The following is a 13,632-nucleotide window of genomic DNA, read 5'->3' as shown; positions in this document are numbered from 1 at the left end:
ATCCTATTCTCATTATTTGTGTGCCTATTTAAAAATTTTCATATTAATTTTTTTAATCTAGAAAATTCAGTAATCTTACCAGTGCTCTCAAACAGAATTAAATTACAATTAATTTAATTTAAATTATACACATAATTTAAATTTTCTAACAGCCACTCTTAAAAAGGTAAAAAGAAACTGGTGAAAGTAATTTAATATTACATTTTTAACCTAACATATAAAATATTTTCATGTCAGAATGTAACTAATACAAAAATTATGAATGAGATATTTTACATTCTTTGTTCAGGTTGCCTTCAAAATCCAGCATGTCTCAACTCAGATTAGCCACATTTCAAGTCCTAACTAGCCACATGTGGCTAGTGGCTACCACACTGGTCAGCACAGGAATACTGTTTGGACTGGCACCCTGGGTTTGATTCTTAAACCGTCCTATGCTCAGACATTGATTCAGGAGATTCCTGGTTACTGAGTCCTACTTGAAGGTTAGATGAGCGCTGCATTTGTTTTGAGTGAAAACTAATGTATGATACTGTTGAAGCACTTAAAAGGACAAAGAGCTGGGAGTCAAGCCTATAGAACAGGTTGTATGTCTGCCTTTGAGCCAGCAGGATGATAACTACCTTTGCATGTGTGTTTAGGAGGAGGAGGAGGAAGGAGAAAGAAAGAGGAGAAGAAAGGAGGAAGGAGGAGACGAAAGAAGGAAGGAGAAGAAGAAAAAATGAAGAAAGAAGGAAGGAAGGAAGGGGAAGTGGAAGGGAAGGGAAAGAAACACGAAGGAAGAAAGAAGATGAATGAATCAAAAAATACACAGAGAGAGTGAGAAACAAAAACAAAAACAAACAGATGTCACAGAGAAGAAAATCATGAACCACAGCAGAAGCAGAGAAGACACCAGCGTGCACTAAAAGAAATGGAGATGCTACACAGACTCACAGAATCCGCAATAACCAATAAAACAATAGCAGATAATAGAGTGGAGGCCCAGGAATAGATTTTGTTTCACGGTCTCTCTATAGGACAATGTGAAAGGCAAGCTTTGCTGTGTAAGAGATGATTGGAACCAGGCAAGTTCAAGCCATTGGGATATGGACAAGCATGTCTTTAAAGAAAGACAGATGACTTCCAACTCATGCCAGGGTGCTTCCTATTGCCCACACTTGGTGCCTGGACAGCACACACATACCTGGCCTTGTGTATTTTCAACTTCTCCCACTTCAGCTGCTCATACATCACAGGTATCCTCATTGCTATCCGAAGATCCCGACGACTGAAGTTGGGAAGTGTCCTCGGAACAGAACGCCTCCTGCTATTTCTTAAGTTTCTAGTTATTATCTTCCTCATCAGTTGTGTATTAGAAGGAAAGGACAACGCTGTGTGGTGACAAATAAATATCTAAGCCAGGCAGTTTCTATTCCCTCAACTTGTCCTGCCAGTAATGCATCCTGAGCCCCAAACCCTGGGGCTGGCAAGTGTCTGACCTCTGCCCACCCCACACCCTGAGACTGTAAGGCAAGAGGCTGAAGATATCAGTGCTGCTGCCTCACTTATTGTCAGAGAGAAGCAAACAGGAGGTGGAGGACAGGAGATAATACCGTTTTTTCTGAGTTGAGCCTCAAGGTTATTGATGGAATCATGGGCATTAAGGAACCTGAATGGAAACTGCCGACTGTGGATCACCGACTTCTGGAAAGCAAGGGAGGGGTCATGAGCAGACAACCAGGGAGTATGGGGGCTTCAGGTATCTCAGGGACCAGGACAATGAGGTAACCACTCTATTAGCTTTGTGGGAAGGTGAAGGACAAAATGAATTTAAAGAAGAGATAGAAAAGGGGGAATAAGAAGAAAGAGAAAGAAAAGTTGTCATTTTAAGAGTATGAGAAGAGGTAAAGAAGACGGAAGTAGAAAGAAGGGGAAGTAACAGAAGAAGCCCTGTTACTTTTCAGACTCCCTCTGAAGTTAGTTAGATTACACAATTGCCGCTTCCCGGTAAGTCACTGAGCTCAGAAAATAAAAATGAAAGTTCTTATACTCTCAAAGGGAGTTCTTATACTCTTATACTCTGATTTCTCAAAATATTGCCTGAACTTCCAATCATGTCTCCCCCAACCTATCTGTATTTCCATACCTATTTACAGCACACATGGAAACAGCGTGGTACCTGTGACCTTCCTCAGCCACCTGGAAAACCTGGCCTCCAGAACAGTAGTGGCATCTCCACACCCACACCTAGTTGCCGCTCCGTGGCTACCTGCCCCACACACGTACCGCGTGCTGGAGTCTCTGGAGAATGAGCTCATGGTGGCGGGCACTGATTCCAACTCGAAGCAGGTTGCACAGGTTCCGAAGCATGGCCATGAAGGGAAGCTTCCCATTTTCTGGGAAGGTGGGGCATAGGGTGAGAAAAGCAAATGAGGGATAATGAGACAGAGGTTGGGGACCAGAGCAAGAAGTTCAGAGGCAATGTAGAAAGTTCCAGATGGACAAAGTGAGGAACTGACATATGATATAGAAAGAGCCTTCTACAGTTAAAAAATAACAAAAAGCCGAGAGAAAGAGAAGATTGATGGTAATTTGGTTATTCCCCAATTTGAATTTTTTTCCTTTATCAGGACAGGCAAATTTCTTAAAATTTCTATGTCCTAAATGTAAGTTTCTGTAGGGATTCCAATATGCCATATTTTGGTCCTACCTTGCTTGGAATGAGGTACACAGATATTGATACAAGTGCAGTCAGAGAGAAGGTACCACTTGTGTCATATGTTCATAAATACTTGTGCATCACCTAACCACATCTGGAATGGTAATCTATGATGCCAACATTACTCAAAGCAGGTACCACTGTGCACTTTGGAGTGGTCAATGACAGACCTTATAAATCCAGTGGTTTTCAGAGATACAACTATCAGGCAAAAGAGTAACTGCATCATGCCACAGAAGTCTTCTAGTCGGGGTCTAAAACGTAGAGGCATAAATAGGGAGTGAAGAGTAGAAGGGAATGTGACGGTCAAGGCCACTCTACCAATGAGTTCCTCCCAGACAGAAGCTTTGTTCCCACGCAGGCTCAGTGCCCGCTCCCAGGTCTCTGGCCTAGGAAGCTTCATCCTCTTCCCAGCTCTGCTGGAATCCCATGGCCCGGGGAGGTGACTTCGGGAAAAAAGCTGTAGGTTGGAGGGGTATCTAGGACAGAGAAGAAAGAGTCTATCAAAGCTGGCAACAAAATAACTCGGAAAAAGAAAGGTGAGTCTGTCTAAGCCACTCAGTCATGTTTCCAGGCCACATCTGCCCCAAGTCTTTGCTGGGGTTGAGAACTACCAGGATTGGGGTCATGGACATTGAAAAGTCAAAGGATTAGCTAGATGGAAAGCATGCTCAGGGTATATGTAGTTTCTCACCTGTAGCCCAAAAGGGCTTGGACGTGCTGGGCAGGCTCCCGGATATGCAATCGTTGTACCAACTTCTTCAGTGTGAACCTTGGCTGATTCTTTTTCTCTGCTACTGCATTGTAGGAATTCTCGAACTGTGGAAACATCCCCAAGTCCCACAGGGGACTTCATCCATGACCATGGACACTTTCCTTAGCAAGCAGAGCCTAAGACTACCCCATATCTATGAGGTAATTGCTTTCCTCAAAATAGACTTGGGCAGGGAGTAGGAACAGAAGGCACACGTCTCCAGCAACAACAGTGCCCATGTGAGCAGGAGGAAGCAGCTCGTTGGGGTCACTGTTTCATTCACGCAAGTCTGAACTATCAGTGGTTACTGTGGGATGGCTGGGCTGTGAAAAACAAGATGGAGGCAGGATGAACAGAGAACATCTTTGTTCTTAGAGGGATGGAAAAGGAAAAGCAGCTCTTATCTAAATCACCGAGACTCTAAACAGGGAAATGGAAGCATCAGCACAATGCAAGCTGTGAGGAGTTAAAAAACAAAAAGAATTTGGCTTTCAGAATCTTCTATGGTAGAACAGCTAAGTTTAGGATATATTTGTAGGAAGAAGAGAAAAGACTAGTTGACCAACTGAGAATGTGGTTTTTCTTGTAATGCTAATATATAATTTCCTAATAATCTGTTTTATTGATTATGGGCTGGGCACAATGGCTCATGCCACTGTGTAATCCCAGCACTTTGGGAGGCCAAGGCGGGAGGATCACTTGAGGCTGGGAGTTTGAGGTTATAGTGAGCTATGAGTGCGCCACTGCACTACAGCCTGGGCAACAGAGCAAGACCCTGTCTCTAAAAAATAAAGAAATAAAGAAAATAATGATTATGTTGATGATAGCTAACACTTATTTAGTGCCAGGTATTGTTAGAAATACTTTACATATAGTAACTGATTTAATCTTCACAACAACCCAATAATGTAGGTTCTGCTATCATCCCCATTTTATATATGAGGAAACTGAGGCAAGAGAAGTTACGTCATTTGACCAAGGTCTTATGGCCAGCAAGGGGTAGGGGTGAGACTGAAACCCAGGTGATTCTGAATCCAGATTCTATGCCCTTAATTACTAATTATAATGCCTCCTCCCTCTCTGACAGACCCTGGCAGAAGGAAGCTCTGTCAGAGAGAGAGGAGAGGCATTATAAACAGTAAACAGATTTTGTTTGGTTTATTTTTAAAACTTCCTATGGAAGGTAGACATTTCATAATGTTTTTAACTCTCTTACCCAGCTGGACATGTCACCTGTCAGTAAAGTACAACACTAAGGAGACTGAAATGGGGGGCAGAAAACCACGAGCTTTCCCAGTGCTCTCAGAACCTGACCCCCTAATCATGGCTGAAAGACCCCAGGCAGGAAATTGGCATGTGCCTACCACACTCACTATTAGTATTTCTAAATCTAAGGGAATTTTGTTTCTAAATATTAGTCCAGAAAAGATTGTACATGCACATATACAACCCCAGAAAAAAAGACTCACCTTTATCTGTTGATCTTGAAGAAACCAAAGGTGCTTTGGAAAATCTGTCTTAGAAAATTGATATCCCCCCGTCTTCTGCAGGGACAAGAGAAGCAGTTTTGAAAAGGCAAATGGAGGTTGTCCCTGGTTAGACCCATTCTAATAGCCCCAAGGTCCATCTAAAAGGAAGCCAGCTAGGAAAGAGGCCTGCCCTGCTCTCTCTGTCCCCAGCTCTACCCAGCTCCTCTGGATTATTTTGACTCCTTTTGTCCCTGGTGTAGGACCCCCCAGGGTCAGCATGTTCCTTTGTCCTTTCCTTCCCAGAGAAAAGGGGCCCAGTTGTGAATGACTAGGGCTGAGGGAGGGACTGACTGGAGGGCAGGGAGGCCGGTGGGGGCGTCTCTTGGCCCGGTGCTTCCGAGGGTTGTACTTAGCCAGCTGGTACTCATCAAACTGGGCAAATTTGTCAGTCATAGCAGCACGGAGGCAGGCCGGCAGGGACACCGTCTTGTTCTTGTCTCCTTCAGCCAGGCTCTGTCAGAGAGAGAGGAGACCATCAGAAGGGAGACCCAAGTAAATCCTCCAGAACAAAACAACTTCATGATGTTACAGGAGAGCATAGGATAGGGATCAAGGTCCCAGCCCCAGCTCTAAAACGACAAGTTCTACGCTACTGGGCAAGTCAGCAGACTTCTCTGATTCTCGTTTTCTTCATTAGAAACAGTCCAGAGTTATGTCATTTTTCTTTTCAAACTTTGGTCCAGCCCTCCTAAATTGTGTTGTCCATGTTGGGCAACCTAGCGTGGTACGGGAAGAAGCTGTCCTGTGTGGGTACCAACACTGAGGAAAGCTGAGGGGAGGCCAAACTGTCTGAGAATTTTCTCCAGGGACGCAGTGAGCGCAGGAGAAGGAACCAAGAGCAGACCAAAGCACAGGAAAAATAAGTGCCATACCTGGTAGAACTCAGCTACCTGGATCCAATCAGAAGGCAGCTGGACGATGGCACAGAAGTACCGTCGCAGGTGGGGGCGGCAGACTGGCAAGAAGGCAGCAATGGCCAAGACCTTGTTGGCCACATCTCGGACGTTCAGCTGCTGCCTGGCGTACAAAGATGCCTGGGGCACAGGGTGGAGAGAGTTGGCATGTCAGCCATTTCCCCCACAGCTTCATGCCCTAAACTAACTCGCTGACTGGATCTGCCTGCATAAAACTTTTCCTGCACCCTCCCTCCATATTGCCTGCAAAATATAAAGCCCAAGCCTCTTGGCTTGGTATTCCAAGTCCTCTATACTCTAGCCCTCATCTGCCGTTCCAGCATGTCTTCTACTGAGTCTGCCGACTGCCTTCCGAGTCAACCAGGCCCTTTCCCTCTTTGAAAGACCTGCATCAACACCCATCAGAAATTTACCCAGGGTTCAAATCATTGATTAAACCTGCCATCTTCCAAAACCTCATAGAAAACATTTTATTCCTCTTCTCTGTTTCAGAAACATTCACTATCTACTACTCTAGCTTATATTTATATGATATCTGAGAAAGCATTTTGTTTCCCTAATAATACTACAAGCTCCTTAAAAAACAGATCCAAATTTCATTACATCTAAATGACCCTTGAGCCCAAGCTTTGAGTACTTACCCTGGGTATTTACCAAACAAACCAATCCTAGTATACGCTTTCCCCACCCTTCACAGAACCCCAGGAACTAGGCTTCAGACTCACCCAGAGATCTTTCCTAAGTGAAGCTTTTCCCACCCCCTCACAGCTCCCAGCAGCCCACTCCCATCCCCTCCTTCACACCACAATACCTTGAGGATAAACTCAGGCTCCAAGGGGGCAAGTTCACTGCAGACTTCAAGGATGGAAGCCCCAGTGGGGTCAGCTGCATCTTTCATGTTTACATCTGAGGCCAGAGTAGAGCACAGCAAGCTCATTAGAGACATCTGGGAATTGAGAAAGAGGAAACAGGTAATAAAGAATAAAGTTAAACATCCATGCAGACTGCCTTACAAAATCAAGGGCAGAAAGAATGGATCCCAGATTTAGGGTCCAACTGAAAGGTCAGAAAAAGAGATTAGGAAGTAAGGAATAAGACCCAGGTTATGTTCCCTCCTGCCCCTTCCGTCTGGGGAGGGGACCTTGTTCCCCCACCCCTACCCGCTTCCCCACCTCCATCAACCTTTTCCCAACTCTGGAACTTTCACCTTCTTTTCCTGAAGGATGTGGTCAGCAGGCACAGGACAAGATTCAGAGACTCCAGATGTAAGCTTCAGGGCCAGCTCCTCTACCTCCTCCTCCTCTCCTAAGCTCAGATTATAAAAAGGAATGGGGGCCCCTTCCTTGTCTTCTGGTTTTTTCTCTTTTTCTGAATAGAACTGACGACCCTGGGGATAGCAGCAGTTATGAATCACAGTATGTATCCACAGCCCCTCAAACAGAGACAGATCTGAAGGAGGCTCCCGGGGATAGGAAGAGTCCACGTCTCTATCTAGCACCTATAAATCCCTCTCCCTTCACAGCCCAGCATTGATCTGTCCCATCCCTGACTCCATGCGCTCACACATCACCTTTCCCTACTCAACCTTCTGAGCCTTTGTCCAGCTGCTCCGTGATCTTCCCTTGACTTTCACCTCCTTATTGAGCCATAGCCTGGGAGCATGGGGCCCCTCATATACCTCTTAGGGTACTATTAAGATGTTTTGGGGGTCAGAAGAAAAAGCGCCAAGTCCAAATAAATCCGCCAGCTGCCTTAGGCTGCTTAACCTCTCCTAACCTTAGTGTCCTCATTCACTACCACCTACCCGATAGGGCCATTGGAAAACTAAACAGAATAACATATTTAAGACTCTTTGCAAATTGCAAAGCCCTAAATCAATGTAAGATGGCAGTAGTTGTAATCCTTACAACAACCTTGTGAATTGGATTTTCATTGATTTCATTTTAAAGGTAAGGAAATTAAGGCTCTATAGGGTTAATAGGTTGCCCAAGGTTACATAGTTTGAAACTGGCAAAGATAGTATAGGGTTCAGATTAGCCTTTTCCCTCAGCCCAAACCACAAGTATACATAGAAGCAATGTGCATTTGTCTACTGATTCTGAACTATATACTAACGTGCTTGTGTAGATGTGTACAAGTGGATGTGTGTTTGCACATGCACACATGGGGAAGTGGGCCCTGGTATAGGCCCTGATAGGGCCACTGGAAAATTACTTGGCAGATGCGTCTCGGGCCTGATCTGAAAAGCACCCGATTGATCTGCTATCACAGTATCATGCTGGCTCTCCCAAGCAGAGGCTTTCTAAGAACAGGGACTGATTTTGATCTGTTGTCCAGAATCTCCAAACTAGATATGCAGAAAGAGTAATGATGCTGATGAAGATGGCCCTGGGGTAAGAGGGCACCTCAGAAAAGGCTCTGAGGAGTGAGGGTATCCAGACACAAAACAGCACAGAGGGAAACTGAGGCTAGTAACAAGAGCATACAACAGACATGGCCAGAGTGAAGATGAGTCCCTGGAGCTATTACCGAAGCTGCTGCCTGAACTGTCCCTGTGGCCAGCCTCCGAGTTGGAGGCTCAGAGAGCCGGCAATTGCTGGAGTTCAGGCTGTACAAATCAGCTTGCCTCACGTGAGATATCTGGAGATGGTGGAGCAAGGGGCTGGCAGACACAGTGCTCTTTAGACTGGGGAGGGTGGCCAGGCACCGGTTCTCCAAGGAGAGGATGTCTGGGTGGGCAGATACATGTCCATGTGGTTTCTCCATGGTCTTCAGATCAGGAAGCATGGCCAGGCACCGGTTCTCCAAGGAGAGGATGTCTGGGTGGGCAGATACATGTCCATGTGGTTTCTCCATGGTCTTCAGATCAGGAAGCATGGCCAGGCACCAGTTCTCCAAGAAGAGGATGTCTGGGTGGGCAGATACATGTCCATGTGGTTTCTCCATGGTCTTCAGATCAGGAAGCATGACCAGGCACTGGTTCTCCAAGGAGAGGATGTTTGGGTGGGCAGATACATGTCCATGTGGTTTCTCCGTGGTCTTCAGAGCAGGAAGCATGGCCAGGCACCGGTTCTCCAAGGAGAGGATGTCTGGGTAGGCAGAAACATGCCCAGGGAGTTTCTCCATGGCTGAATCTCAACTAGTATATACCTAAAAAGAGACACAGACAGCAATGAGCACCTGGCTGCACTGCGAGTATATCTGCACTGGGAACATATCTTCCCCATAGCTTTACTGGCAATGCCAGATAGAAAACCACCAATATTGTTTTTCACAGGACTGGCTTCATCCAGGGAGTATTCTAAGGGAGAAGGGTAGGGAAAAGGTAAAGCAGAGGCTTAATATCAGGGAAATTAAATTTTAAAAAAGGAATGGCTAGAGAGGAAGGGATGTGTCTTTTCATAGAGGGACCCCCCCAGCACTATCAGTGTGATTTCTACTTAGTAGAGGGGCCTCATGTATAATCTGGACTCTGGATTCTTAGCTCCAGGAAAACAAACATTTTGATCAAGTTGTCTATACTTACCACCTCAACTTCCTTGCCTCCTACTCACTCTTCAACCAACTAAATGGGATTCTGTCCCCACCAGTCCACACCACTATCTGGCACCTATAAATTCCTCTCCCTTCACAACTCAGCATTGTGAACAACCTAACTTCCTGTTAATACCATGAATAGACCCATCTTGGCCCTTATCTTATTTCACCCCTTAAGTAGAATATGACATTGTTGATTACTCTCTCACTGAAGCACTTTTCCTTTGGCTTCCATGATGCAACTGTCCTGATTTTCTTTACTTTTCCTTTTTTTTTTGGGACAGAGTCTTGCTCTGTCATCTGGGGCTAGAGTGCTATGGTGTCAGCCTACCTCACAGCAACCTCAAACTCCTGGGATCAAACGATCCTCCTGCCTCAGCCTCCTGAATAGCTGGGACTACAGGCATGTGCCACCATGCCTGGCTAATTTTTTTTTCTATTTTAGTTGCCCAGCTAATTTCTTTCTATTTTTAGTAGAGACGGTCTCACTCTTACTCAGGCTGGTGTCGAAATCATGACCTCAAGCAATCCTCTCATCTTGGCCTCCCTGAGTGCTAGAATTAGAGGCATGAGCCACCATGTCCAGCCTATCCTGATTTTTTTTGCTTTCTTTTTTTAGCGTCCAAGAAACACTGAAGAATGTCCTGATTTTCTTGTAACTATTCTGGCTACATCTTCTTGGGGATTGCTTCTCTGCCATTTCTTAAAATTGATGTTCCTTGTAGTTCTATTCTAATCTTCTTACATACCTTCCTGGGGTGGTCTCTCCTACTCTGTGGCTCCAAATGACACTTCCATGTTAGCAACTCACAACTCTATTCCTTGAACTAGATCTCTCTTCTGAGCTTTATACTCACTTATCCATTTGCCTGTTGGACATCTCCACTTGGATGTCTCAAAGATTCGCCACATTCCACAGATCCCAAATGTATCATCTTTCTCCTACTGACACCTCTGCCCCAATCCATTCCCTGTCCTCTGCCCCCTTTGCCCACAGGGGTTTGGAGTGAGTTTGAATCCTGGCTCCTCCACCTTGGGATCTTGGGCAAGTTACTTAAATTCTCTGTGGCTCCATGGTTTTCTCATCTACAAAATTAGGAAAAATGCCTACCTTACAGAGTTGTTATAGGAATAAATTAGAAAAAATTATATTACGCACTTGGAGTACTGCCTGGCATTTAGTAAGTATTCAATAAATAGAAGCTATTCCATGAAGTGAGAAGTATATGGAAAAAAACAAATAGAAGCTATTGTTACTTGTTATTATCCAGTAAATTCCCAAATCCTATGGATTCTACTCCCTCAATGTCTCTCAAATCAATCCAATTCTCTCCATTCCCTCTGCCACCACCTTTGTTGAAATCCTCTAATCCATGTGGTGACACACTGTGTGTAGGTCTAAGGAGCTATATACTCTGACATCTACCACAGACACCATTTATTACATCACCGTGTTTATTATCTTTTTTCTTTTTTTTTTTTTTTTTTGAGACAGAGTCTCACTCTGTTGCCCGGGCTAGAGTGAGTGCCGTGGCGTCAGCCTAGCTCACAGCAACCTCAGACTCCTGGGCTCAAGCGATCCTCCTGCCTCAGCCTCCCGAGTAGCTGGGACTACAGGCATGCACCACCATGCCCAGCTAATTTTTTCTACATATATTTTTTTAGTTGTCCAGATAATTTCTTTCTATTTTTAGTAGAGACAGGGTCTCACTCTTGCTTAGGCTGGTCTCAAACTCCTGACCTCAAGCAATTCTCCCGCCTCAGCCTCCTAGAGTGCTAAGATTACAGGCATGAGCCACCGTGCCCGGCCAACCATACAAATTCTTTTCAGCTTATGAATTGCTGAGGTATCTCTTCACTCTGGACCTTTGCACAGGCAGATCCCTGGGAGTCTCCTCCTTCGACTAACACCACCCCTCCTCCAACCCCTCCTTTACAAGGCCGAGCTCTACTTTCCTCTCACTCTGAGGCCTCAGTTTCACAGTTAATTCCTCCAAGGAGCCTTTGCTGACACCCAGCCCCCAGTCTGGTTTAGGTCATCTTCTCCTTGTTCTTACAGCACCCATACTTCCCCTATCACACATAGAATACATCACCTGTTTGTCTTTGTCCCACTAGACTGTAAGTTCCTGAGGACAGAGACCCTTTTAGACTTGTTCACCATTGTTTCTACAATTCCTAGTTAGTGGGGTTCAGAGGCTTTTGAGAATCTGGTAAAAGCTATGGAGCTTTTCCACACACACAAAAAAATCCCATAAGTATATACTGTTTTGCACTCAATTTTCAGGGAGTCCGTGGAGCCCATTCATGGATCTCCCAAGATCTCCAAAAACTGCAAATTAAGAACCTCCACCTGACAGAATGCTTGAATTATACCATTAAGAAGGCATTTACTTATTTATTTGGACAAAAGCTTGTCTCCCATTCACATTTAAATATTTCAGGAACAATCTTGGTAAACCAACCACTTTAAACCTTAGTGTGAATGAGCTTATGGACAGGAATGTAGAAGACTTGCAAGAAGACTTGAATGGACTAACCATCCAGGACCAGAAAAGACAACAGTATCTCCATGGATGTCAGTGTGGACAAACACATCAAGACTGATGTGCCCCTGTGCACTTTCCTCACGTCTGCACTATATAAGCCCCCAATAACAGGAGTGGGGAATCTCAGAATTGATTCAAGATTGAAAAAAAAAGGTCTCAAAATTTTTTGAAGGTAACAGAAAAATAAAGACAGTTAATTTTCTTTGCCCTTCTCTAGAGATAACCATTGCTAACAGTTTTATACTAAGTTTCAGACCTTTTCTATGTATATACGAATACATATATACCTCCTCCTCCACCACCACTTTCGCTTTACACAAACAGGATCATACCGTAGAAGCTATTGTGCACTTAGAATATCTTGGAGACCTTGCCGTGTTAGCACATTATCACCCACCTCCCTTTTAAGTGGCTGTATGATGGTCCCGCATAGCTAAGCACACCCGGGTCTCTGTTATTACGAACCGCTGCTCATACTACCGTTTGCTGGTGGCAGCTACTCTCCCCTTCCAACCGGCGCCTAGGGCAGGGAGGTAAGAGGGACTGATTCTCACTAGGTATTCTCTTCCTGTGTCCCTCCCTTTCCCTCAGCCTTCTTATCCTCCTTTCTCACCTTCCTTTTCACACGCGGCTGCCCTCCCAGAGCGGCCTGGAGGAGCGGGGCCGATGCACCCCAACCCAGGCTCATGCTCCGCCCGAGTCTCGGCTGCTCCCTACCTGGCCCGCTGGGCCCTTCCCACTCGGCTCTCGGCTCCCCCGGGGCCAGGGCAAGTTCTACCTGCGCTCGGACCCCGCCCGGGGGGGGGTCTGGGGGCTGCTTGACGTGGGGCACCCGAATTCTCGGAGCGGGAAGTAGTAGCCGGCTCCGGGCTTTGCTAGGGGTCAGCGTGGAAGCCGGAGGAGGAGCCGGGGCGGCGGGGAGGAGCCAGCGCACCGACGGCGGCGCCCGGGCCCGGGCGGGGCCGTGGAAACGTGAGCCGCCAGGCCGGCCTTGCGAATGCGCGGAGGATACTAGCAACCTCTTCTGGTGCCTGAGTTGAATGTGTTGCTGTTTCTCTTTTCCTTTTTCCCTCCTTGGTTCTCTTTGCTTCAGTCCTTCAGGCTTCACACTCTACCAAATTCTTCTCTTTTGCTAATTTTTGTCTTCTGCTGTATCTTCAGACACGATTTTCTTTCTTTCTTTCGTTCTTTATCTCTTTTTTTTGTTGTTGGAAACAGTCTCGCTCTGTCTCGTCTGGACTAGAGTGCTGTGGCGTCAGCCTAGCTCACAGCAACCTCAAACTCCTGGGCTCAAGCAATCCTCCTGCCTCAGCCTCCCGAGTAGCTGGGACTACAGGCATGTGCCACCATCCCCGGCTAATTTTTTCTGTTTTAGGTAGAGACGGGGTCTCGCTCTTGCTCAGGCTGCTCTCAAACGCCTGAGCTCAAGCAATCCTCCCGCCTCAGCCTTCCAGAGTGCTAGGATTTCTGGTGACTCCCAGCCCAGAGACCGGTTTCTTGAAAAAGATTTTGGCATGTACTCAGCCTAGCTGTACACCTTTTTCCTGGTATCAGAAACAGTTGGACTCTTATTTCGTCTTAAAGTTCCTTTGGGGATATAGAATTAAAAGGAGGCTGAAAATCCAAAGCAATGGCCTGTAACCAAGTG

The 13,632-nt window shown here is 45.8% G+C and overlaps 1 protein-coding gene across 1 annotated transcript in view; it reads right to left on the bottom strand.

Moving 5' to 3' along the window:
* TEP1 (telomerase associated protein 1) overlaps positions 1 to 12,866 on the bottom strand; it is a 36,326-nt gene extending 23,460 nt beyond the window's left edge. The window contains exons 1-12 of the mRNA XM_045527341.1: positions 12,763 to 12,866; positions 8,428 to 9,048; positions 7,106 to 7,285; positions 6,710 to 6,844; positions 5,857 to 6,018; positions 5,276 to 5,437; positions 4,925 to 4,999; positions 3,396 to 3,520; positions 3,023 to 3,180; positions 2,269 to 2,378; positions 1,596 to 1,686; positions 1,187 to 1,373 (exon numbers count right to left, since the gene is read on the bottom strand). Coding sequence (XP_045383297.1) covers positions 1,187 to 1,373; positions 1,596 to 1,686; positions 2,269 to 2,378; positions 3,023 to 3,180; positions 3,396 to 3,520; positions 4,925 to 4,999; positions 5,276 to 5,437; positions 5,857 to 6,018; positions 6,710 to 6,844; positions 7,106 to 7,285; positions 8,428 to 9,024 — 1,982 coding nt within the window. The 5' untranslated portion in view covers positions 9,025 to 9,048; positions 12,763 to 12,866. The remainder of the gene's footprint in view (positions 1 to 1,186; positions 1,374 to 1,595; positions 1,687 to 2,268; positions 2,379 to 3,022; positions 3,181 to 3,395; positions 3,521 to 4,924; positions 5,000 to 5,275; positions 5,438 to 5,856; positions 6,019 to 6,709; positions 6,845 to 7,105; positions 7,286 to 8,427; positions 9,049 to 12,762) is intronic.
* Between the last annotated feature and the right edge of the window lie 766 nt (positions 12,867 to 13,632).

The sequence above is a fragment of the Lemur catta genome, chromosome 1 (assembly GCF_020740605.2).
Source record: "Lemur catta isolate mLemCat1 chromosome 1, mLemCat1.pri, whole genome shotgun sequence".
In the NCBI taxonomy this organism is placed as follows: domain Eukaryota; kingdom Metazoa; phylum Chordata; class Mammalia; order Primates; family Lemuridae; genus Lemur; species Lemur catta.
This window is presented reverse-complemented; position numbering and strand designations above follow the sequence as displayed.